Source organism: Pan troglodytes, chromosome X (genome assembly GCF_028858775.2).
Source record: "Pan troglodytes isolate AG18354 chromosome X, NHGRI_mPanTro3-v2.0_pri, whole genome shotgun sequence".
Lineage (NCBI taxonomy): Eukaryota > Metazoa > Chordata > Mammalia > Primates > Hominidae > Pan > Pan troglodytes.
In genome coordinates this window covers 32,413,101-32,437,158 of record NC_072421.2, presented here as the reverse complement: position 1 = coordinate 32,437,158, position 24,058 = coordinate 32,413,101, and the positions used below count along the sequence as shown (strand labels likewise).

At 36.0% G+C, this 24,058-nt stretch overlaps 1 protein-coding gene across 14 annotated transcripts in view; it reads left to right on the top strand.

Moving 5' to 3' along the window:
• Positions 1 to 24,058, top strand: part of DMD (dystrophin) — a 2,616,526-nt gene that overhangs the window by 1,882,251 nt on the left and 710,217 nt on the right. For all 14 annotated transcript variants that reach the window (XM_063804906.1, XM_063804905.1, XM_063804907.1 and 11 more), the window contains one exon: positions 14,615 to 14,716. In XM_063804906.1, coding sequence (XP_063660976.1) covers positions 14,615 to 14,716 — 102 coding nt within the window. The remainder of the gene's footprint in view (positions 1 to 14,614; positions 14,717 to 24,058) is intronic.

Genomic DNA, 24,058 nt, shown 5'->3' with positions numbered 1-24,058 from the left:
TCAATTATGCAGCTTAGTAGATTATATCTTCACAGTTTCACAACACTTTCCAGTTTAAAAATCAATGCTGCATTATGCTTTGTATATTTGGACAGATTATTTTTGAAATCCATAAATCTCTAAGTTTTTTTTTTTTAAGTCTCCCTTTGGTGAGCTGCCCTTGATTAGTTCAAAATGGAAAGAGAGAACCTGTCATTCTTTTGTCAATCAGGTTGGCACGTACTTGACAGCATGCAGTTATAGTGAAAGAGAGCTGTGTTGCAGTGGTCTAGCAAACCTAATTGTAGTTAAGTAAAAGAACAGTCACCCAACATGAGAGGAAAGACAAAGAAACTCAACTGAACAATGTTGTGTTTTTCCATCCATCAGCCTTCATTTGTCAGAGTCTGACTGACAATCTGGACTGCAGAAATCAGTCTCTAACACAATATTGATTCCATTTCATATTTTGTTTCTTGCTACACTTTTTAGCAAACAGTTTCTGTATGGAATGAGAGATAGTGCAGTCAATATATGCGACCAGGGCACATTTATATTAAAGGCTTACTTTGTTTTTTTTTGTCCCAGAAATCACATATTGTTTGTTTGTTTTACTATAATATTGTAATTGTCAGCTCTTGCTGCAGTAACAAACAATGACAAAATTCCAGTGACATATAACAACAAACATTTATTACTCACTCATGTGTCTGCAGATCAGCTGCAGCTTGACTCCACACTATGAATCAAGTTAAGGTCTTTTCATTCTAGAATATGGATCTGCTCTAAATGTCTTCTCATCCCAGGACCCCAGCGGAAAGAGCAGCTTTTATATGGCATATTATTCTCTCATGATGGAAGATAAGAACAAGGGGAACCAGCAAATCTTGAACTGCCTTTAAAGTTCCAGCTAAGAGCTGCCACACAGTCCCTTCTGTCTGTCCATGGTCTATTGATCAAAGGTACACAGTCAAGCCCAAAGTCAATGGGAAGGGAAGTATATTCACTGCAGGGCAGCCATATTAAGAGAGGAAATGAATAATAATGAACTAACAAATCAATCATAGTATCCACAAATGTCTTAGGATTTCATTGATTCCCAAATGCATTTTTTAGTATTTCAACACCTCTGAACTTGAGATATATCATACAATAGATAATGTTTACAAAGTCTAGGTTTTTTTGTTTTTTGGCTTTCTTAGTTTACATAACAATAGTGGCCCTTATCATCAATGATAGATTAGATAGAAAAACTGTTAATTGTGGGGTTGACAAAACAGCCAAATGGTAGAAGGCACTCCTTATAAGTAAGTAAGTTATGAGTGGGAGCTAAGTGGTGAGAACACATGGACACATACAGGGGAACAACACACAATGGGGCCTATCAGAGGGTGGAGGTTGGGCGGAGGGAGAGAACCAGAAAAAATAACTAATGGGTACTAGGCTTAATATCTGGGTGACAACATAATCTGTACAACAGGCCCTCATGACACAAGTTTACCTATGTTAGAAACTTGCACATGTACTTAAAATAAAAGTTAAAAAAAATTAAGTGAATGGACACTTAATGTTTACAAAAAAGTTGTCATTTTTATCTTGAATTTCTTTTTTCTGTAGCAATATTTATATCTCATTCAGATCAGCTTATTTGATTAGAAAACCAAGCATTAATAGTAGATCTTATGTCTATTTATTCACATATTCATATACATTCATTTATAAATATATAATCATATATATTTAGAAGATCAATTGGAAAACATAAGTGCCATTCCCTTATTTAAAACTCTTGTAGCTTCTCCACTACAGTTCTGAGGGTGGTATACAAGATCCTTCTTTTCTCTGGCTTTTGTTTTCTATTTCTACTCCATTACTTCCCATTCCCCTACATGATAGCTCCATACTTCTTCTGCTTCCTGTCTTTGCATGTTCCATATTCCCTCTTGGAATACATTCTCTCTGCTGTCCGTCCCCTTATAATGAGGTGCATGAGCTGTTTCTGCTCCCAGCCTTTCTGTCCTGACCTTCTTGTCTATCAAACACAAAAGTGATCAGTTCCTGCTCTGTGCTCCATTATACATTGCACTTTACTAGTTGTTATACCTGACCTGCTCTAAATGTAGTATATATTTGTGTGTCTGCACTCCCCATTCCTACCCCAGTGAAACATAGTAAGCACTGAATAAATGTTTGTCGAATGAGCAAATAAATAAATAAATAAATAAATAAATGTTTGAACATACATGGAAAGGTTGTTTATGTCCTCCTTATAATGTGCTTTGAGATATATATTCTTAATATATATAGAATCATATATTCTAAGGTTATTAGTAGGTAAAATGAAAATTTAAATTGAGTACAAGAAAGGAAAACAAGGAAGAATTTTTCCTTTTTGTACTATTATTTATTTCTAAGAACACCAAATTTCTAGTTAAACACATGCACACACAATCGGCATGATGTAGAATTAGAAATATGTTGAATAAATCAATTATTAGAAAATGTAAATATATATTAATTTGCCTCTGACTTGCTACTTTTACCCTCAAGGGTTTTTTTTTTCTACCTCTTTTCATCACTAATCTTTGCTTCACTGCTTGTCAGATCAGCAACTGCCCATTATTAGTAATGCCATTTAATAAGAGATAAATAAAAGTAAAGGTGCTTAGAGTTACTCCATTTCAAAAACCTATCAGGGCTGGATTTCAGAAGAGACCATGATATTCTCCTACTGTTATTGAACCATTACTCCCTATTACCTAATTAATACAAGTTATTTTCTTAAAATTATACCTGACATTGTAGTGAACTATCAATACTATGAAGAAAATCAAACTCTCCTCGTATCATAAGGATCTTAACACCTGGTACACAATCTTGCATTGGAGGGGACATTAAGAATAAGGCATGGAGGAAAAAAAAACCTTAATGGAAATGTTCTGTTATTAGAAATGAGACTTTTTGGTGGAAATCCCATGACGACTTTCTTGTCTGAATGTTCTTTGAAGTTGAACACTTTCTCCTTACACAAGCCGGCCACTATAATTAGCTATGTTTCCATTTTAGTGGTGGCCTTCTTCACCTTATCTGAAATCATATAAAGATGTGAGGCCATTTGTGAGATAAAAGGTTTGCTCAAACCAGTTCTCTGACCTGGATATCAGAGGTTTGGCAATCATAAACCCACTAAGAGAAACCCTCAGAGCTATTACAAGGCTATGTAAAAATTTATTTCATTTTTTGTGAAAAGGGACAGGCTTGTCTCTCATTTATATTCTGGAAGAATATTGTAGAATGTATTTGAGTTCAAGAGGAGGAGAAATAATTAACATAATATTAAGAAACGTCAATTTTGGAAAGAAATAATAAGCATATATGCACATGTGCGTGTATGCACACACACACACACACACACACAGTATACACAACAGATTCAGAAAGAAGGAAATAGAGATTTGGTGACACATACTTCCTGGATATAATCTCAACTCTGCCATTTGCAAGCCACATGGTCTTGGATAATTGACCTAATCTCTCTCAATTGCAGCATCTGTGAAATTAGATAAAACTTTCTTTGTAGGAGTGTATGTGTGTGTGAAAAGCACAGTGTTTGACATATAATAAATGTTTTAGCAACTGTAGCTTGTTAATATTATCATAGCAGTTAATATCACTATAGCAGTTAGTTGCCATTTTCAGCATAGCTAATAATTTTAGTAGCATTTTCTGATCTTTCCATCTCATGTGGTTTCTTTGGAGTTGTTTCTTGCTTTGTTTTTTAGCTTTTCTATGTCACATTTTATTTGCATGGAGAAATAACAACTTTTACAATTTATTTCACATATTCTTTAATTTTTAGGATAATTGTCAGTTTCTTACAGTTTATTTTCCTTATACTCACTGAAGAAAATATGTACTAAAGAATATTTTCAGTGAAGTTAATTGGATTTACTACAGTTGACCCTTCAAGCAATAGTATCTTGCCCTTAATAACTGACCTATCGTTGAACTAATAAATTCAACCTGCAAATAAATGTAGTGAGGTAAATTGTAGAAATTTATCTTCAAAATGGTCTTTCTAAAGTGATCTATCAAAGGTGCATTTAATTAGAGGTCCAGTTCTCCAAAAATGTGCCAAGGAAAAGTAGCCACAAAGAATTTAGAGCTGACATGAATTCTTTCACCCATTGCTCTGTTTCTATAGAACTGAGAATAAATCTCATATGGGTACTTAAAATCTGTACTATGTCATTGAAGGATGAAAAGATGACAATAGTGGTGATAGAAGGACATGGTAATAGGAAACATTTCAATAGAGGGAAATGATGTGAGTATGCAATGTTCATTCACCAGAGGACTAAATCTAGGGCTATTTTGGTGACTTGAACAGGGAATATTCTACTTCCTGCAAGTGAAAAATATGGACATTTCATTTGGCATGCCACCTGCTCTTCAGTCCATCATGTAGCAAGCACCCACTTAGTACTTTGGAGCTCTAAGTAATACTTGGACTACTCAAATGCCAGCCTTGTTGCCATTTCTGTTTATTCGCCAATAACAATTTTATTAATTAAAATTTGTATGTGGATGTCTTAAGGAAATTCCTTGTAGTTGTCAAAGCAGACTCCTGATCCTATCTATCTGCCAGTGCCTTCTGAGTAGTGGTATCTATTCTTCATGATTTTTGGAACTATTTATGGGTGATTGAAGAATATGGAGTGGATAGAGAAGGATGCTAGTCATTTGGCTGCACACAAGAAACACAGATGAAATTTTTGACTATTTCTGTTCATTTTCTAAAGGTATAGAATTTTCACTGGATTGTACTTGTAAGCAATTTTAAAGGAAGAAATATCCAGCCTTTTGAATTTGTTACAGTGTTGCAAGACTTTTTTAAAATGTTAAGAATTTTTATCATATAGGATGAATTAATACTCTCATAATTTTAGGTTTGTTTCTTCCATAATTAATAACTATCCTTAAAGATTGTGTGTGTGTGTGTATTTCTTGATTTTCCAGAGCAAACGTTCCCATTAATTTGTTTTACGCACCTTGTTATAGTTGCTCCCATTGTAAGATATATCTGGTAAGTTTACTGTTGTTACCTAAATCTGTTTGCTGAATTTTAAAAATGGGAACATGTAGTAAACTTGGGGGACCACAAGCTAGTATTTACAAAGTAAACCGAGAACATTGGATATAAAACCTTATTTCATTTAACCTCCAATGAAGGATATATTCAGTATTATTATTTGTATTATTTCTTGAGCTTCCTTGCTTATCTGTAATATGTAACATGGTGGCACCCCTTTTCATATAATTCTCTCCTCACTTCTATTTTGGATTTTTACATGTTCTTGTTTCAGTCTCTTCTGCTCTTTCTATCTTTTCTTGGTTCAACTTTCTTCTGTTATCCTGTGGAGGCGAATACCTAATTCTGGCTCTATCCTCTTCAGTCACTCTACAAGTATCACTGGGACAATATTGTCCAACTACTATTTTTACCTCCAAACCTGTATTCTTAGCCTTACCCCTAATCTGCACACTACGCTTCTTTTTGCAATTACTTTCTGTACATTTGCATCAGTGTTAATCACAGGCATCTTGACTCATGTCTCCAACCTGAAAACATTATTCCTTCCATATACAGGCTCCTCTATCTTCCCTGTACCCCTAGACAGTTTCTCCCAAGTTATAAAATCTTGGTGATTCTGAAAATTTTCTTTTTCCCCATCAAGTCCTGCCAGTCCTTTATCCACAACATAGGAATAATACTTCCTGAACATCCATGCTGCTCCTGTTTGTTCAATAAGTACTCGGACCTCTAAAGGCATTTCCTATGTTTCTTCCACCAGCCCCTTATCCTTAAAATCTTGCCTCCAATCTGCCGCTAGAGTTATCATCTTAAAAGAGTCAAATCAGGGTTGGTATCCAAGAAATATTACAAAGTACTAAGCTCTTGGTATATACAATCAACTTGAGAGAAAGAGAGGGACGGGGGGAGAGGGAGAGAGAGAGAGAGAGAGAGAGAGAGAGAAGACTTTATTCTGTCCTCTATGACACCTGAATGATTCTGTACATATTTATGTTAACAGAGCATTGTACTACTTCAAATCCTTATACAAGCAAAACTCCTCACCGCCTTTTGGCAATGGAACTTGCTTTTCCCTCTGCCTGAAATAGTCTTCAGTATGTTGACATGACTCATTTCTTCACTTCATTCCATTTCCTGAAGAGAGGAGCAGTCTTCTGTGCTCACATTGCCTAAAATAGAGCCCACTGTCACTCTCTACTTACTCTTTTTAATCTTTCTTCATAGCATACATATACATATATATACACACATATACATATATATATGTATACACATATACAGCCATACCTCTGAGACACTGAAGGTTCAGTTCCAGACCACCATAATAAAGTGAGTCACATGAATTTTTTGGTTTCCTGGTACATATAGAAGTCAGGTTTACGCTACACTGTAATCTATTAAGTATGCAATAGTGTATGCCTAAAAACTAATGTACATGCCTTAATTTAAAAATATGTTATTGCAGTGTTCAAGCTGAGAGCCAAATCAAGAATGCAAACTATTTACAATAACCACAAAAAATAAAATATCTAGGAATACATCTAACCAAAGAAGTGAAAGATCTCTACAGGGCTAACTACAAAACACTGCTGAAAGAAACCATAGATAACACAAACAAATGGAAAAACATTCCACGTTAATGGAAAGGAAGAATCAATATCATTAAAATGAACATACTGCTTAAAGCAATCTACAGATTCAATGCTATTCCTATCAAACTAGCAATGTCATTTTTCACAGAATTATAAAAAACTATCCTAAAATTCATATGAATCTAAAAAACAGTCTGAAGAGTAAAAGCAATGCTAAGTGAAAAGAATAAAGCATGATATTAACCAACTTCAAACTATACTATAAGGCTACAGTTACCCAAAGAGAATGGGACTTCTACAAAAACAGAAACTTGGACCAGTAGAACAGAATAGAGAACCCAGAAATAAAGCCGCATACCTACAGCCATCTGATCTTTAACAAAGTAAACAACAACAACAAAAAAAAAATGGGGAAAGGACTCCCTACTCAATAAATGGTGCTGGGATAGCTGGCTAACCGTATCCAGAGGAATGAAACTGGACTCCTACCTTTCACTATATACAAAAATTAACTCAAGATGGATTAAAGATTTAAAAAAATAAAATCTCAGCCAGGTGCGGTGGCTCACGCCTGTAATCCCAGCACTTTGGGAGGCTGAAGCAGGTGGATCACGAGGTCAGGAGATTGACACCATCCTGGCCAACATGGTGAAACCCCGTCTCTACTAAAAATACAAAAAAATTAGCTGGGCATGCTGGCGCATCCCTGTAATCCCAGCTACTTGGGAGGCTGAGGCAGGAGAACCGCTTGAGCCAGGGAGTCGGAGGTTGCAGTGAGCCCAGATTGCACTGCGCCACTGCACTTCAGCCTGACAACAGAGCGAGACTCCGTCCCTAAATAAATACAATACAATACAATACAATACAATACAATACAATACAATACAATACAATACAATAAAATCTCAAACTAGAAGAATCCTAGAAGAAAACCTAGGAAATACTATTCTGGACATCAGCCTTCAGAAAGAATTCATGACTAAGTCCTTAAAAGCAAATGTAACAAAACCAAAAATTAACAAGTGGGATCTAATTAAACTAAAGAGCTTCTACACAGCAAAAGAAACTATCAACAGAGTAAACAGACAACCCACAAGATGAGAGAAAATATACACAAACTATCCATCAGACAAAGATCTAATATCCATAATCTATAGGGAACTTAACAAGCAAAACGCAGATAACCCCATGTAAAAAGTGGGCAAAAGACATGAATATATAGATACTTCTCAAAAGAAGACAAACAGGTGGCTAACAGATATGAAAAAATGCTCCACATCACTCATCATTAGAGAAATGCAAATCAAAACCACAATGAGATACCATCTCACACCAGTCAGAATGCCTATTATCAAAAACTCAAAACACAATAGATGTTGATGACGCTGCAGAGAAAAGGGAACATTATACGCTGTTGGTGGGAGTGTAAATTAGTTCACCCACTGTGGAAAGCAGTTTGGGAATTTCTCAACTTAAAATGCACTGTCATTCAACCCAGCAATCCCATTACTGAGTATATATGCAAAAGCAAATAAATCATTCTACCAAAAAGGCACATGCACTTGTATGTTCATTGCAGCACTATTCACAATAGAAAAGCCAAGGAATCAACCTAGATGACCATCAATGGTGGACTGGATGAAGAAAATGTGGTACACATACAATATGAAATACTACACAACCATTAAAAAGAATGAAATTATGTCCTTTGTAGCAACATGCATGCAACTGGAGGCCATTATCGTTAAGTGAATTAGTAGGAACAGAAAACCAAATACCACTTTGTTCTCACTTATAAGTGGGCCTAAACATTGGGCACTCATGGACATAAAGATGGCCACAGTACATACTGGAAACTAGTAGGGGAAGAGATAAGGGAGGGGCAAGAGTTGAAAAACTAACTATTAGATACAGTGCGCACTATCTCAGTGACAGGATCCATCATACTCCAAACCTCAGTATCACCCAATAAATATATAAATGTAACAAACCTGCACATGTACCCCTTAAATCTAAAACAATAGTTGAAATTATTTAAAAAAATACTTTGTTGCTAAAGCTTGCTAGCAGTCATCTGAGCCTTCAATGAGTCTTAATCTTTTTGCTGATGGAGGGTCTTGCCTTGACGGAGATAGCTGCTGACCGATCAGAGTAGTAACTGTTGAAGGTTGGAGTGACTATGCCAATTTCTTAGAATAAAACAACCATGAGGTTTGCTATGTTGGTTGATTTTTTTCACAAAAGATTTTTATGTAGTGTGTGATGCTATTTGATAACATTTTACCCACAGTAGATCTTTCAAAAATGAGGTCAAGCCTCTCATACCCTGCTGCTGCTTTACCAACTAAGTTTACAGAATATTCTAAACCCTTTGTTGTCATTTCAACATTGTTTACAGCGTCTTCACCAGGAGTAGATTCTGTCTCATGAAAACACTTTGTTTTGCTCATCTATGAGTAGCAACTCTTCATCCATTGAAGTTTCATTATGAGATTACGGCCATTCAGTTACACCTTCAGGCTCCACTTTATTCTAGTTCTCTTGCAATTTTCTCCACATCCAGTGACTTCCCCTACTAAAGTCTTGGACCCTCATAGGCATTCATGAGGGTTGGAATAAACTTCTTCCAAACACCTTGTAATGTTGATATTTACCTCTTTCCATGAATCACAAATTTCCTTAATGGCATCTGGAATGGTGAGTCCTTTCCAGAAGATTTTCAGTTTACCCAGATCCATCAGAGGAATCACTACCTAGGGCAACTATAGCCTTACAAAATGTACTTTTTAAAGAATAAGACTTGAGAGCTGAAATGACTCCTTTGTCCAAGGACTGCAGAATGGATGTTGTGTTAGCAGGCATAAAAACAAAAACAAAATTAATCTCTTGGTACATCTTCATCAGACCTCTTGGCTGACCAGGTGCATTATCAACAAGCAGTAATATATTGAAAGAGATTTTTTCTTCTGTGCAATAGGTATGGCCAGTGGGCCTAAAATATTCAGTAAACCATGCTGTAAAGAGATGTGCTATCATCCGGGCTTTGTTGTTCCCTTTATAGAGCATAGGCAGAGTCTATTAGCATAATCTTAAGGGCCCTAGGATTTTTGGAATAGTAAATGAGCATTGTCTTCAGTTGAAAGTCATCAATTGCATTAGCCCCTCAAAAGAGGGTCAGCCTGTCCTTTGAACTTTCGAAGCCAGGCATTGACTTCTCTCTAGCTATGAAAGTCCTAGATGGCATCTTTTTCCAATAGAAGACTGCTTCATCTACACTGAAAATCTGTTGTTTAGTGTAGCTACCTTCATCATCTTAGATATTAGCTTGATCTTCTGGATAGTTTGCTGCAGCTTCTCCATCAGCACTTGTTGCTTCACCTTTCACTTTTATGTTACGGAGAGGGCTTCGTCCTAAAGCCTCATGAACAAACCTCTGCTGGCTTCCAACTTTTCTTCTACAATTTCCTCACCTCTCTCAGCATTCATACAACTGAACAGAATTGGGCCTTGCTCTGGATTAGGCTTTGGCTTAGGAGAATGTTGTGGCTGTTTTGATCTTCTGTCCAGACCACTAAGACATTCTCCATATTAACAATAAGGCTGTTCTGCTTTGTTATCATTTGCATGTTCACTAGACTGGCACTTTTAATTTTCTTCAAGAATTTTTCCTTTGCATTCACAACTTAGCTAACGGGCACAAGAGGCCTAGCTTCCAGCCTATCTTGGCTTTCGACATGCCTTCCTAACCAAGCTTAATCATTTCTAGCTTTTGATTTAAAGTGAGAGACATGCAACTCTTGTTTTCCCTTGAACATTTAGAGGCCATAGTACGGTTATTAACTGGCATAATTTCAATATTGTTGTGTCTCAGAATAGGGAGGCCCAAGGAGTGGAAGAGAGGTAGGGGGATGACTGGTCAGTGGAGCGTTCAGAATACATACATTAATGGATTAAGTTTGCCATCCTATATGGGCACTGTTTGTGGCACCCCAAAACTATTAAAATAGTAACATCAAAGATTACTGATTACCCATCACCATAACAGTTATAAAAATATTGAAAAAGCTTGAAATATTGTGAGAATTATCAAATTGTGACACAGAGACATGAAGTAAGCACATGGTGTTGGAAATGTTGCTGACAGACTCGCTTGATGCAGGGTTGCTACAAACCTTCAGTTTGTAAAAAAAAAAAAAAAAGCAGTATCTGCAGAGCCAATAAGGCAAAACTCAGTAAAATGAGGTATACCTGTACATATACATACATGTGTCTATATATCCACTCACACATATGTGTATGTGTATATGTGCATATTATACATATATGTTGATATGTGTATTTATCATATCTAATACACATATATGTATATACATGTATATCATACACATATATTCATATTGTAAATTGAAAATTTTCTAGTGCTGTATCCCAATCTCTAGCTTATAGTGGGCCCTCCAAATCATTTGATAAATATATCGAATAGATGATGCAGCAGGTATCTTTTGAATACACACTCCAATTTTAGAAATATAAATCTTTTTTAAAGGTTGGAATAATATAAGAAGTTTGGTGTTCAGTGCAAAAGGTTTTAATGTATAAATACTATGAAAACAAAAGTTAGATCAAATGTATCAAATACAAATGATCTGTATTGGGGGACAGAGGGACACATTAAATTTAAGGGAATATGAGGAGAATATTGACTTCCTATGCTCGATGAGTGAAAAAGAAAAGGGAAATGGGAGTGTTTGAAAGGAAAGATGAGCTTTTCCATGCTAGGACATCACAGGTTTTAATACTCATAGAAGTTTTTAGTTTTTTATAGGAAATACGATCCTCCAGCCTTTCCAAGTTTACTCTTCTACTGGAATTACAAATCAAAACTAATAAATGTTTACTATGCTTCAAGTGCAATAGTTATAAAGTACCTGATTAGAGGTCCCACATTCAGATGTTGGTTATATAAAATATTCGTGCTAAATCATATAAACGCTAAAACATTTGTATTTGTGATTTTTCTCTTGGTTTGCTAGATGGAGATTAAATTATACAAATTCAGCTAAGAAGAAAAATGTGGGATAAATGAAATTTTAGTTTAAAGGAAGTCAATGAAAGGATTAATTAAGTATAAAATAATCCCATTTTAATTTGTCATAGAAATGAGTTTTCTGAGACATTGTTGTAATCAATAACGTGAAGATGTAAAATTTTCCAAAAAAATCATTACGGGAAATCCAAAAGCAGAAGAGTAGACTCTGTATTTAACTCTAGCAGATTATTTAGAAAGAAAATAATCTATGCCATGAACCTTTCGACTGTCTGCGTGAACAAATGTCTCTAGTAATACACACTCTTAACTCAATTCCCATAGGCTCAAAGTTGCAACAGTATTTATTTGCCCGTTCAACGGTTTTTTGTTTAGCACTTACTATGTGTTAGGCACTTCCAGGGATATGAGTGAACAAGGTAGTTACGGGTCTTACTCTCATAGAGGGTAATTCTTTAGGAATGGTCAAAACTATACATATACACATAATGTGATTAATTGTGATGTGTTTTGAAGGAGGAAGCAAAGGAGTTGGAACAGTTTAAATAAGACTGTAGGTTGGCAGTGGGAACAATGGTCTTTGCTATCATTTTTCAAAAATTCCAGTGAATGGGAATGACTACTGTTGCATTAAGTTGCGTGTCTCCCTCTGACCCATAGTGATTCTCTATTATCAGAGAGGTAGGGCATGTTTTTCAGCATATGTGATAATATCAAACAGATTCAGATGGTGAAAGTAAAATTTCTTAATGCTTAGAAATAACATAATTTGATCAAATCATTTGGATATGTTATTAAGTTGTTGTAAGATATGAAGACGTAGCTGTTACTACTGCCAATAGCATAAAGTTTGGATTCAGACCTAGCTGTGTTTGAATATTAACTCTCCTACATCCCACGAGGTTGTGGGCAAGCTATTCACATCATTGTCACTACCGTCACTACTATCCCACCCACCCTTGCTTAATCTTCTCATCTGTAAAGTGGCAATCTGTTTGAATCAGGGTTGGGGAAGGCAAATAGTAGTCATTATACGAATGGTAACTATGCTATCATCAATAATATAGTCTACAGCTATGATGAAGCTAATCAGAAAACATTGTCTATTACCAGTAATTAGCTATATCAATAAATATCACAAGAAAAGTCCCAGCTGTCAGTGAATAAATAGAAAATAGTGCTTTGTCTTAGAGAAACGCATACAAAATGAATGGTGGTGACAGTGCTTTAAGTTAACTCGTCAGTTTATATGTGTAATGCATATATAATTTCAAATGTATAATTTAGACATTGTACATGTATATTTGGCTTGGTAATTTATGGTATACATAAATGATAAATGTATAGGTTGAAAATTCAGTTACTTTTTTTCCTTTTCTTAAATCATTTTTCCCTTGCTGAAGATATGCTCTTTTCTCTACTTCCTTAGAATAATATATTTTATTTTCTCTTAAAGTATTTTGAGACCATATCACCATTTACTACACCAAAATGTTTTTTTGCAAATGCGGTATTCAAGGGTGAATTTATAGTGGCTGGGGACCTATTTGGAATTCAGTAAGTAAAACTAGATTTTCCTTATTCCTGATCTGAGATCAGAGCTATTTCTACCTCTAGCAGAGACATACAGTCATTCCGGGTGCTGCATTTTCAGGGAACAATGTGTTTTCTTGGCAAGGGGCAGTAAGACCATCAATTAATAGTTCTACATGTAAAGTAGCTAAACTACTGTTATAAAGGAAGTGAAATTTGCATACATAACCATTAACACATGAGGTTAGTTATGTACAATTTTGACCAAAGTGCCTGTTTGCTGCTGGTATTTATTATAATAAGAACTGGAAAAAAAATAGTCTATCTCAAGAGCATGTGCTGAGCACCCGTAAGTTGCAAGAGACTGTACTGGGCAGTATGAGATTATAGTAATTTGGGATTTCCTACTAATGAACTGAGAGGGAACAGGTACAAACACAGTATACGAAGGAAACAGTGGCACGAAGACACTTAAACACAGCAGTGCTGGGAGGCTCCGGGGTAGGGGAGGGAGGAAGAGAGATACGGGTTAATCAGGAGCTGCTCTCTGGGGAAGATTGCCCAGGCCCTGACTGATGCCTGACATTGATTAATTGATACTCTATCCTAGTGTTTAACAAGTGTTCCATCCAAAAAGTCTTCTGTAATATTTAACTTCACTTCCTTCAGCTTCAATTTCTGCACAATTCTTTTGTCGTCTCTTCAAGAGAGCTAGGCAGCAGACAGTAACAAAATGCTTATATTCATATACCTGAAGGATTTTTTTGTCATGCTTCAGCCTTCTCCAGACTGAAGAAAAGCAAATAATAAACAAAATTAATCGTTCTTCAAAAGGCCTGTTTGACTCATTAATAAATAATAAGCTTTGATACTGTGCTTTAAGTGTTTACCCTTTGGAAAGAAAATAATTTTGACAGTGATGTAGAAATAATTATTTGATATTTATTTCAAAACAAAATTTATATCCAATACTAAACACAGAATTTTGTAAAACAATAAGTGTATAAAGTAAAATGAACATTAGGATTATTGAGATTATTGTAGCTAAAACTAGTGTTTATTCATATAAATTATGTTAATAAATTATATTGTCATTATTGCATTTTACTTTTTTGAAAAGTAGTTAATGCCTGTGTTTCTATATGAGTATTATATAATTCAAGAAGATATTGGATGAATTTTTTTAAGTTTAATGTGTTTCACATCTCTGTTTCTTTTCTCTGCACCAAAAGCTACATTTTTGTGCCCTTATGTACCAGGCAGAAATTGATCTGCAATACATGTGGAGTCTCCAAGGGTATATTTAAATTTAGTAATTTTATTGCTAACTGTGAAGTTAATCTGCACTGTATGGGTTCTTTTCCCCAGGAAACTGAAATAGCAGTTCAAGCTAAACAACCGGATGTGGAAGAGATTTTGTCTAAAGGGCAGCATTTGTACAAGGAAAAACCAGCCACTCAGCCAGTGAAGGTAATGAAGCAACCTCTAGCAATATCCATTACCTCATAATGGGTTATGCTTCCCCTGTTGTACATTTGCCATTGACGTGGACTATTTATAATCAATGAAATAACTTGTAAGGAAATACTGGCCATACTGTAATAGCAGAGGCAAAGCTGTCTTTTTGATCAGCATATCCTATTTATATATTGTGATCTTAAGGCTATTAACGAGTCATTGCATTAAAGGACTCATTTCTGTCCTGGTGTGCTGCCATCAATACAAAAGTAGTCCCACCTTCAAGGTAGATTAAATTCTTTGGGGCTTTATTGCTTTGCTTGCCAGCCTTGATGCTTTTCATATTGTTTGGTTTAATTCAAATCGAGCTACTGCATCATAGTGTCTGTCTCCAACAGCTGTAAAGAATCACAATATGGTCCGTGACCTTTCTTTTCTTTGTTGCTCTTTCTTATAAAAGAGTAAAATCGGCATTGAGGCTTGAGTATTTTATTGGGTCAAGAATTTTTAGTGAAATGTCATGTAATTGCTTATTTCTTTGGCAAAAAGCTGGCCTGGGATAAACCTTTCTACTTTTTTTTCTTCTCCATATCCATGTTGAAGTCTAGGTCACATTTATTCACAGGCTATTACATAAGGAGGGAGATGGAAAGCCAGGTCAGTTTTCAAAAAATAGCTAATCAATGGCTTCCATTTGCAAATGAGAGTCCAGTGCTAAATATACGTTAGCAGTAGGTTACCTGATTCTCTGTACCTGACCAAAATTATAAAGGCTCCCATTATGATGAAGGTTCCTGAGATCCTGTAATCATGGCTGTTTATTGATCAGTCTTGGTTTCTCAGTTAATGTTGCAGGCTTGGATACAATGAACCTGGTCCTCATGTTTAAAACTGCTTGAAAACAGTTCAGGTCAATAACCTCATTATACAGAACCAGTTTGTCCTTGCAAACAACATTACCATGACTTAGATTCTGTCTCTAAGGTCGCTGCTTAGTTTCCCTTGCGCTTGGCCCAAGCTTCATTTCTAGAAGATTGTTTGTTTCCCTTACAGCTTACAAGAGACTTTTCCTTAGGTAAAGTTGAAGTTTGCACCTGAGCTTAATGTCCAAACACCAGACACTGAAAATCACAGGTTTCTCTGTAGATATCAACATACATTTATTCAGAAATATATTGCAACCACTCCAAAAATCTAGAAAAGTAGTTTGTATCCAGTTCAAGCCCAGTATAATCATTTTTCATAAGCTAACAATGTGCTCAGTATTTAGTTGGAAGAGCTAGGCAAAGTCCTGAAAGCAGCAAATTTCAGAGTTTCCGTTGATGTTCTGAAGAAAGCCAGCCCTCAGAGCAGTTAATATGGTGACTTTCATTGTAGCAAGCCATGCAGTGTACAAATGGACAATTGCATACGTTTCTATCTACTCTTTGTTGATCCTCAAAGACTTTATGCCTTATGGTGTATGACTATGAATTCAGGTTTGTCACTAATTGTTACAGATCACAAAGGTACATGTAATTTGGCTTTTACTTTTGTGCCTTTGTAAAAGAGAGAGAGAGAGATCTTAATTAAAAGCCACTGAGAAAATTTTTGCTTTCATTATGTATAAAACAATCTAAATGCTTGATGCTAACTTATCGCACCTCCACCCACACACTCAACTACTGGGCCACTTGGAGATCAGAACTGGGATCTGCCATGCCTGAGCATATCTGCTTCCTGCTGATGCATTAGTGATGTAAAAGGAGAATTACTTTTCTGAAATAAAAAGAAAGAACCAGGAGCTGTTGCTTTCCTTCTCTTTCACAACCCTTAAAACCGTTTTTGTAGCAGACAGCACTGTTCTTTTCCTTACTTTTTTTTTTTTTCTCCTTCCCTGTTTCCCTATTTTCTCTCAATTTGACACATTGGGAGAAGCTGAACTTAAGGGAAAATTTATTCCTGTTTTCCCATTTCTCCCTTGGATTTGGAGAAAAATCAACATATCAAGTTGGCTGGGCATGGTGGCTCATGCCTATAATCCCAGCACTTTGCGAGGCCGAGGCAGGCGGATCACCTGAGGTCAGGAGTTCGAGACCTGCCTGGCCAACATGGTGAAACCCTGTCTCTACCAAAAATATGAAAATGAGCCAGCTGTGGTGGCAGGCGCCTGTAATCCCAGCTACTTGGGAGGCTGAGGCAGGAGAATCACTTGAACCCGAGAGGCAGAAGTTGCAGTGAGCCGAGATCGCGCCGTTGCACTCCAGCCTGGGCGACACGAGCGAAACTCCGTCTCAAAATATATATATATCAAGTTGATAGGGGCAAAAATGCAAGAATGATTTGAGAATTATGGGGTTTAAAAAAATAGTTGACTCACGCACAACTTTTGCTGTGGACCATGACCTTGGAAACATCTGAAGATTAGCTGGGGTTTGCGGTAGCCTGAAACACCTAGAGGCTCAAAAAATGACCTCACGGTTTTGAACATGACACCCAGCAATACAAGGCAGAAAGCTGTGAGGGCTGTTTAAATCTCTGCATGGATCAAAAATTTATTTTTAAAGGTTAGAGATGATTTTTCTGAAGGACACTCCATTGCTCTGATAGAACGTGAACAAAGCCTTTTTCAACTTTGAGTCCAGATATCAAAATTTAAAATTTGTCCTATTTATAATGCCTCTTCTTCACTCTGGGTCTTGTTACCTCTTAATGGAGGAGGAAATGAGTCTGAGTAGCCTGCAGCACATTTTCATGAGAGAATTGTGTTTCTGTTTTTGTTTTTTGGGGGAGGTGCATTTGGAAACTGTAATAATTATGAAGAAAATGATATTCTTTAAAAAGAAAATGAAAATCTCTCATGATGTATATGCAAGATCTAGTATTTAAATGGATAATTAGTGTGTCCACCGCTTACAGACATTCTAATTAAAGACACATCAGGGAACAATTCTGTTTCTTAGGAAATTGACTTGTCTATTGGCACCTCCGCATTCTGCATCAGACAGCCTGTCTGTCCAGCTCCTACGCTCACCTCCCAAGCTGAGTTCTGATTGGAAGTTGGGTTCATCCCTGCTCAGTTTCTTTCCTCTTTCTTCTTTCCTTCACTTCGTCAACTTCTTTAAGATTTCTTTTATTTTCAAAGATGGTATATTTCTGGTTTCTTTTTAAAAATCTCTGACTAACCAACTTCTTTATTTTCTTTGAGGACTTCCTGTAAAAGGTCAAATACATATTATGAAATAATAATACTAATGACATATAGGTAGTACTAACCTCTGCTGCAAAATAACTGGAAAAATCTTAGGATCGTATGATCAAATACCTCTCCATCTTTGTTTAGCACTTCAACTCTCTTTCTCTCTCTCTGTCTCTCTCTCTCTCTCTCTCTTTCCCTCCCTCCCTCTCCACTCTCTCCACTCTCTCCCTTTCTACCTCTCTCCCTCTCTCCCTCTCTCTCTCTCTCTCTCTCCCCCTTCCTCCCCCTTATCTACACACATACTTTTATTTATTTGTATGTTATTTCTTCATCTTAACTTCAGAAATTACTGAAGACTGACTATATGAGTTATATAAATTGTTTAAAATTTTGCTAAAGTTGTAGTTTTGGTATAATATATTACATTAATGCCATAGATGAAATAGTCTTTAATGTGTTCCATTTTTCCACACAGTAATAACTAGGTCCTCAATAGCACCCCATTTAGCAGTTTAAAAGCAGCAAAAACAACTGCTATCAGTAACAACAATATAAACTACAAAAGAAGCCAGTTGTTATCTGATTTTTATTATAAAATTGTATTTTTAACTGTCTTGAGCTTAAGCATTTAGGTGCCATTTTCTTGTATTCCTACTCATTTTTAACTTAAGTTGGAAAACTACACTTTCAGTTAACTTTTAAACATGTGTTTATGTACTTTCAATGCTTACATCACCTGCCATGTATTAGAACTGAGAGCATTAATGGAATTTTAAATGTCTTGGTTACTTTCTAAAGTGATAAAATGAAGCCAGCTCGTTTGCTTTGCTAACTTTTTATATTATTAAAAAATGTTACTTACATAAACCTAGTAATATGTTTTACTTACTGCTCTTGAATTATTTTTCAATGTAACAGAAAAAGGTGTGAGGAACTTTCTGTATTTGGCCAAAGGGTTCCATCCCAAACTTTAACACAAAATAATTGCTGTAGACAAATGGTCAAGAGGGCAATTATAATCTTCCAGGCATCATTTCCTCAGATATGAACTGCAAAATGACAGCATCATTAGTCATTTTCAATTATAGTCAATCACAACCAGGGATGTTTCATTTTCCCAGCTGTTTTGTTGTTAATTAACTAGATTAAGCTGTTTTTTTTTCTCCCAATGAGTTTGTTCTACTGCCAACATCAACATCTTAACATTTTTAAAAACTTCCTTAGGGTTTATTTTTTCCCTAACAATCTTTAATATATTACTCACAACAGATGTGCATCTCAAGATTTATCCACGGTATAGCAGGTCAAATGGTATTTCATTGGTCAAAATGTTGCCGAAATAAATATAATTACAATTAAAACAATACTTGGATTTCATAAATCATCTGCCATGCATACAATCTCATTTACCTGGTGTAACTTCACTTGTAGCAACAGAAATCAATAGAGAGGTAACAGACAAAAATTGTCCCCCTCAAATGAACAAGTCTATTTTGACTGACTCATTTATTGAGCACAATTTCCATGCCAATAACACCAGAATAAGTTGGGAGAGGACTTCTAGAAAGAAGATAACAATGTTAGAGGCATTTAATAATTTATAAGTAAATGCATAGCAACATTTTATTTTTTTAAATTACAAGTTTGCGGCTGGGCGCGGTGGCTCGCGCCTATAATACCAGCACTTTTGGAGGCCAAGGTGGGCGGATCACAAAGTCAGGAGATCGAGACCATCCTGGCTAACATGGTGAAACCCCATCTCTACTAAAAATACAAAAACAAAATTAGCCGGGCTTGGTGGCAGGCATCTGTAGTCCCAGCTACTCGGGAGGCTGAGGAGGGAGAATGGCATGAACCCGGGAGGCAGAGCTTGCGGTGAGCTGAGATCACGCCACTGTACTCCAGCCTGGGTGACAGAGTGAGACTCCATCTCATAAATAAATAAATAAATAAATACAAGTTTGCTTTACAACTGAAAAAAAAGTCTTGGAGTATAAGAGGTTGAATAAATGCTAATCCCAATGCATAAACTTGAGGAGAGCTTCACTTTCCCAATGAGAAGAGAAAAAATTTATAATAGATTTTTGGGCAACTTGTAAACATAAACATTTAGAAATATGGATGAGATTGTCAAATGTCTAATTATATTCAATTTCTTAATTGAGTAGCATTTCCATATTTGCAGTCTTACATTTTATAAAATAACACACTCATTTAGAAATACCTGGCACATTTATATTTTATGAAACAATTTCATTCAAACCCTTCGTATGTATATTCTAGAATTGTAGAGCTCATCACCTTGCTAGGTTATTTGTAATATGGCATTGTTTGAATCCCCACATAATACTCTGAAAGCCCTCTGGCCAAGATTACTAGCAACATATCTGTAATCAAAAAATTAAGAATATTTACCTTATTGCAGCAAGAGCATAAAACACTTCAGACAGAGTGTGGGCATCTCAGTAAGAGGGCATTGGAAAAAGCTTCTTACAGAGTTCAGCTGGCTGCATGATTCTAAGGAGGAATTCAGAAAGTAGAAGCCATTTCTGGATTAGATGCTTTCAAGAAACAGAGTCAATGTAGTGATTAGGTATCTTAGTGTTTATCTAGAAGATGAGATTAAAGTAGGGCTAGACACGTCGTTGGTAAAGGAGCAGCAATGCCTCATATTAGTCATTTCTGTGATAGCAGAAAGGTCTTGTCTCTGTCTTGTTTCAAACATGGCCATGGGGTGGCCTTGTGTCTGCCTAGTTTATTTCTATGAGTGTTTTTTAACATCCAGCTGGGACCATCATGGCCTAGCTAGCTGCCAGCTGCCAGCTATCAGCAGAGCTATTTTTCACGTTCTCATATCGCTGAAATTTTTATCCCAAACTTCAATACCCATTCACAAAATATTAGGAAAACTGTTTTTTTCATTTTTCTTAGATATGATTTTGGTTGTTTGTTTGTTTTTGAGACGGAGTTTCGCTCTTGTTGCCCAGGCTGGAGTGCGGTGGCGCGATCTCAGCTCACCACAACCTACACCTCCCGGGTTCAAGCGATTCTCCTGCCTCAGCCTTCCAAGTAGCTGGGATTACAGGCGCCCGCCACCATGCCCAGCTAATTTTGTATTTTTAGTAGAGATGGGGTTTCTCCACGTTGGTCGAGCTGGTCTCGAACTCCCGACCTCTGGTGATCAGGCTGCCTCGGCCTCCCAAAGTCCTGGGATTACAGGCGTGAGCCACCACACCCAGCCAGATGTGATATTTTAAAAATTCCCAATAGACTAACATATTCTTTCTGCTTTTTAAGTTGTTTGGCTTTTTAACAAATTCTCTGAAAGACTTGTTTACAATGATCTCTGCCACGAGTGATTGTGAAGCTATACATTAGGAATGATTGCTAAAGATTTGTCAACTTTCTTTGCCTCCCTTTGTAATTAAGCAAATTCTGTCAGAATACTTATGTAAGCATCACATCTCTTGAGGTTATTTCAGGCTAATATACAACATTGTGGTTCAGAATAAAATAATTGAGACATAAGAGATAGTATAAAGTCTTGAATATGAGCCAGCTTTCTTTTCTGAGAGAATATTTGAGTGAAAAGTCTCATATACTCAGTAGCTCATGCTGAAATTAGGGAAGCATTTTAGAGATTTGAATTTCACCTCTTGTCCTCAGTTGTATTAGTTACACTTAAAAAGAGAGACAAAGAGACATAGATGTTTCAGTTACAATATTCGAATGCATGCCTGTATATATACAGCCATAGGTAGAGTCCTTTATTTATTCAGTAGATATTAATTGCATGCCAACCATTGACAGAAGATATATTTTTAAATTTTGAAAATCTCAAACTCAAATAGAGTTTAAAACTATATTCTAGTTTACTTTTTTAAACAAATGATATTTTTATGATTGTATTAAACAAATACATTATTTTTCCTTACTTATTCTACATCAAATAATATCTATTTCTAGAAGGCTTTTTTCCTTGTCTTAATGATAGAAAACATAAAAATCGTTTAATATTTTTTAAATATCCAAAAAATATGAGGCAAGAAAGCGGCCACAATTGTAGCTACCTTAGGAAACTTAATTAAAACACATTTTTTTATTTTTAATTTTATATGTGTATAATTGTACATATTTATTTGTGGGGTACAAGTTATATTTTGCTTATTTTTTATAATTTCAGTAGTTTTGGGGGTATAGGTGGTTTTTGGTTACATGGATGAGTTCTATAGTGGCGAATTCTGAAATTTTTTATGTATCCATTTCCTGAGTACTATATACTGTACCCAATACATAGTCTTTTATCCCTTATCTCACTCCCAAGCTCCCCACTTAGAGTCCCCAAAGTCCATTGTGTCACTCTGTATGTCTTTGTATCCTCATAGCTTAGCTCCCACTTACAAGTGAGAACATATGGTATTTAGTTTTCCATTCCTGAGTTACTTTACTTGGAATAGTGGCCGCCAGCTCCATTCAACTTGCTGCAAAAGAGATTCCTTTTTATGGCTGAGTAATATTCCATGGTATATAGATACCACATTTTCTTTATCCATTCATTGGTCGATGGACACTTGGGTTGGTTCCATATCTTGCAATTGCAAATTGTGCTGCTATTTTTGTGCTGCTGCTTTCTTTTTTGTTATTTCCTTTTCTGGTTTTGGTATTAGGGTGATACTGACTTCATAGAATGATATAGGGAGGATTCCCTCTTTATCTTTTGAAATAGTTTCATTATAATTGGTACCAATTCTTCTTTGAATGTCTGGTAGAATTCAGCTGTGAATCCATCTGGTCCTGGACTTTTTTTTGGCAATTTTTAAATTACTGATATTCAACCTTGCTGCTCGTTACTGGTATGTTCAGGGTTTCTTTCTTTTTTTTTTTTTTTTTTTTTTGAGATGGAGTTTTGCTCTTTCACCTACGCTTTAGTGCTGTGGCATGATCTTGGCTCACTGCAACCTCCACCTTCCAGTTTCAAGTAATTCTCCTGCCTCAGCCTCCCAAGTAGCTGAGATTACAGGTGCCCACCACCACGCCCAGCTAATTTTTGTATTTTTAGTGGAGTCGGAGTTTCACTATGTTGGCCAGGCAGGTCTCGAACTCCTGACCTAGTGATCCACCTGCCTCAGCCTCCCAAAGTGCTAAAATTACAGACGTGAGCCACCGCGCCCAGCCGAAGCGTTCAGGGTTTCTATTTCTTCTTGATTTAAACTAGGAGGGTTGTATGTTTCCAGGAATGTATCCATTTCCTCTAGATTTTCTAGTTTGTGTGCATAAAGGTGTTCATAGTAGTAGTGAATGATCTTTTGTATTTTTGTGATGTAGGTTGTAGTGTTTCCAGTTTCACTTCCACTTGAGCTTATTTGAATCTTCTCTCTTCTTTCCTTGGTTAATCTTGCTAATGGTCTATCAATTTTGTTTATCTTTTCAAAGAACTAGCTTTTTGTTTCATTTATATTTTGTATTTTTTTGTTTCAACTTCATTTAGTTCTGCTTTGATCTTTGTTATTTCTTTTCTTCTGCTGGATTTGAGTTTAGTTTGTTCTTGTTTCTCTAGTTCCTTGAAATGTGACATTAGGTTGTCAATTTGTGCTCAGAATTTTTGATGTAGTATTTAACACTATGAACTTTCCTCTTAGCACTGTTTTTGCTGTATCTCAGAGGTTTTGATAAATTGTGTCACTATTATTCCTTTCAAAAAATATTTTAATTTCCATCTCAATTTCATTGTTAACCCCAAAATCATTCAAGAGCAGATTTCTTAATTTCCATGTGTTTGTACAGTTTTGAGGGTTCCTTTTGGAGTTGATTTTTAGTTTTATTCCACTGTGGTCTGAGAAGATACTTGATATGATTTTGATTTTCCTAAATTTATTAAGACTTTGTGGTCTCTTGTATGACCTGTCTTGGAGAATGGTCCATCTGCTGATAAGAATGTATATTCTATAATTGTTAGGAAGAATGTTCTGTAAATATCTGTTAAGTCCATTTGTTCTAGGGTGTAATTTAAGTCCGTTTCTTTGTTAAGTTTTTGTTTCAGTGACCTGTCTAGTGCTGTAAATGGAGTATTGAAGTCCCCCACTATTATTGCATTGCTGTCTATCTCATTTCTTAGGTCTAGTACTGTTGTTTTATAAAGCTAGGAGCGCCAGTGTTAGGTGCATATAAATAGAGTA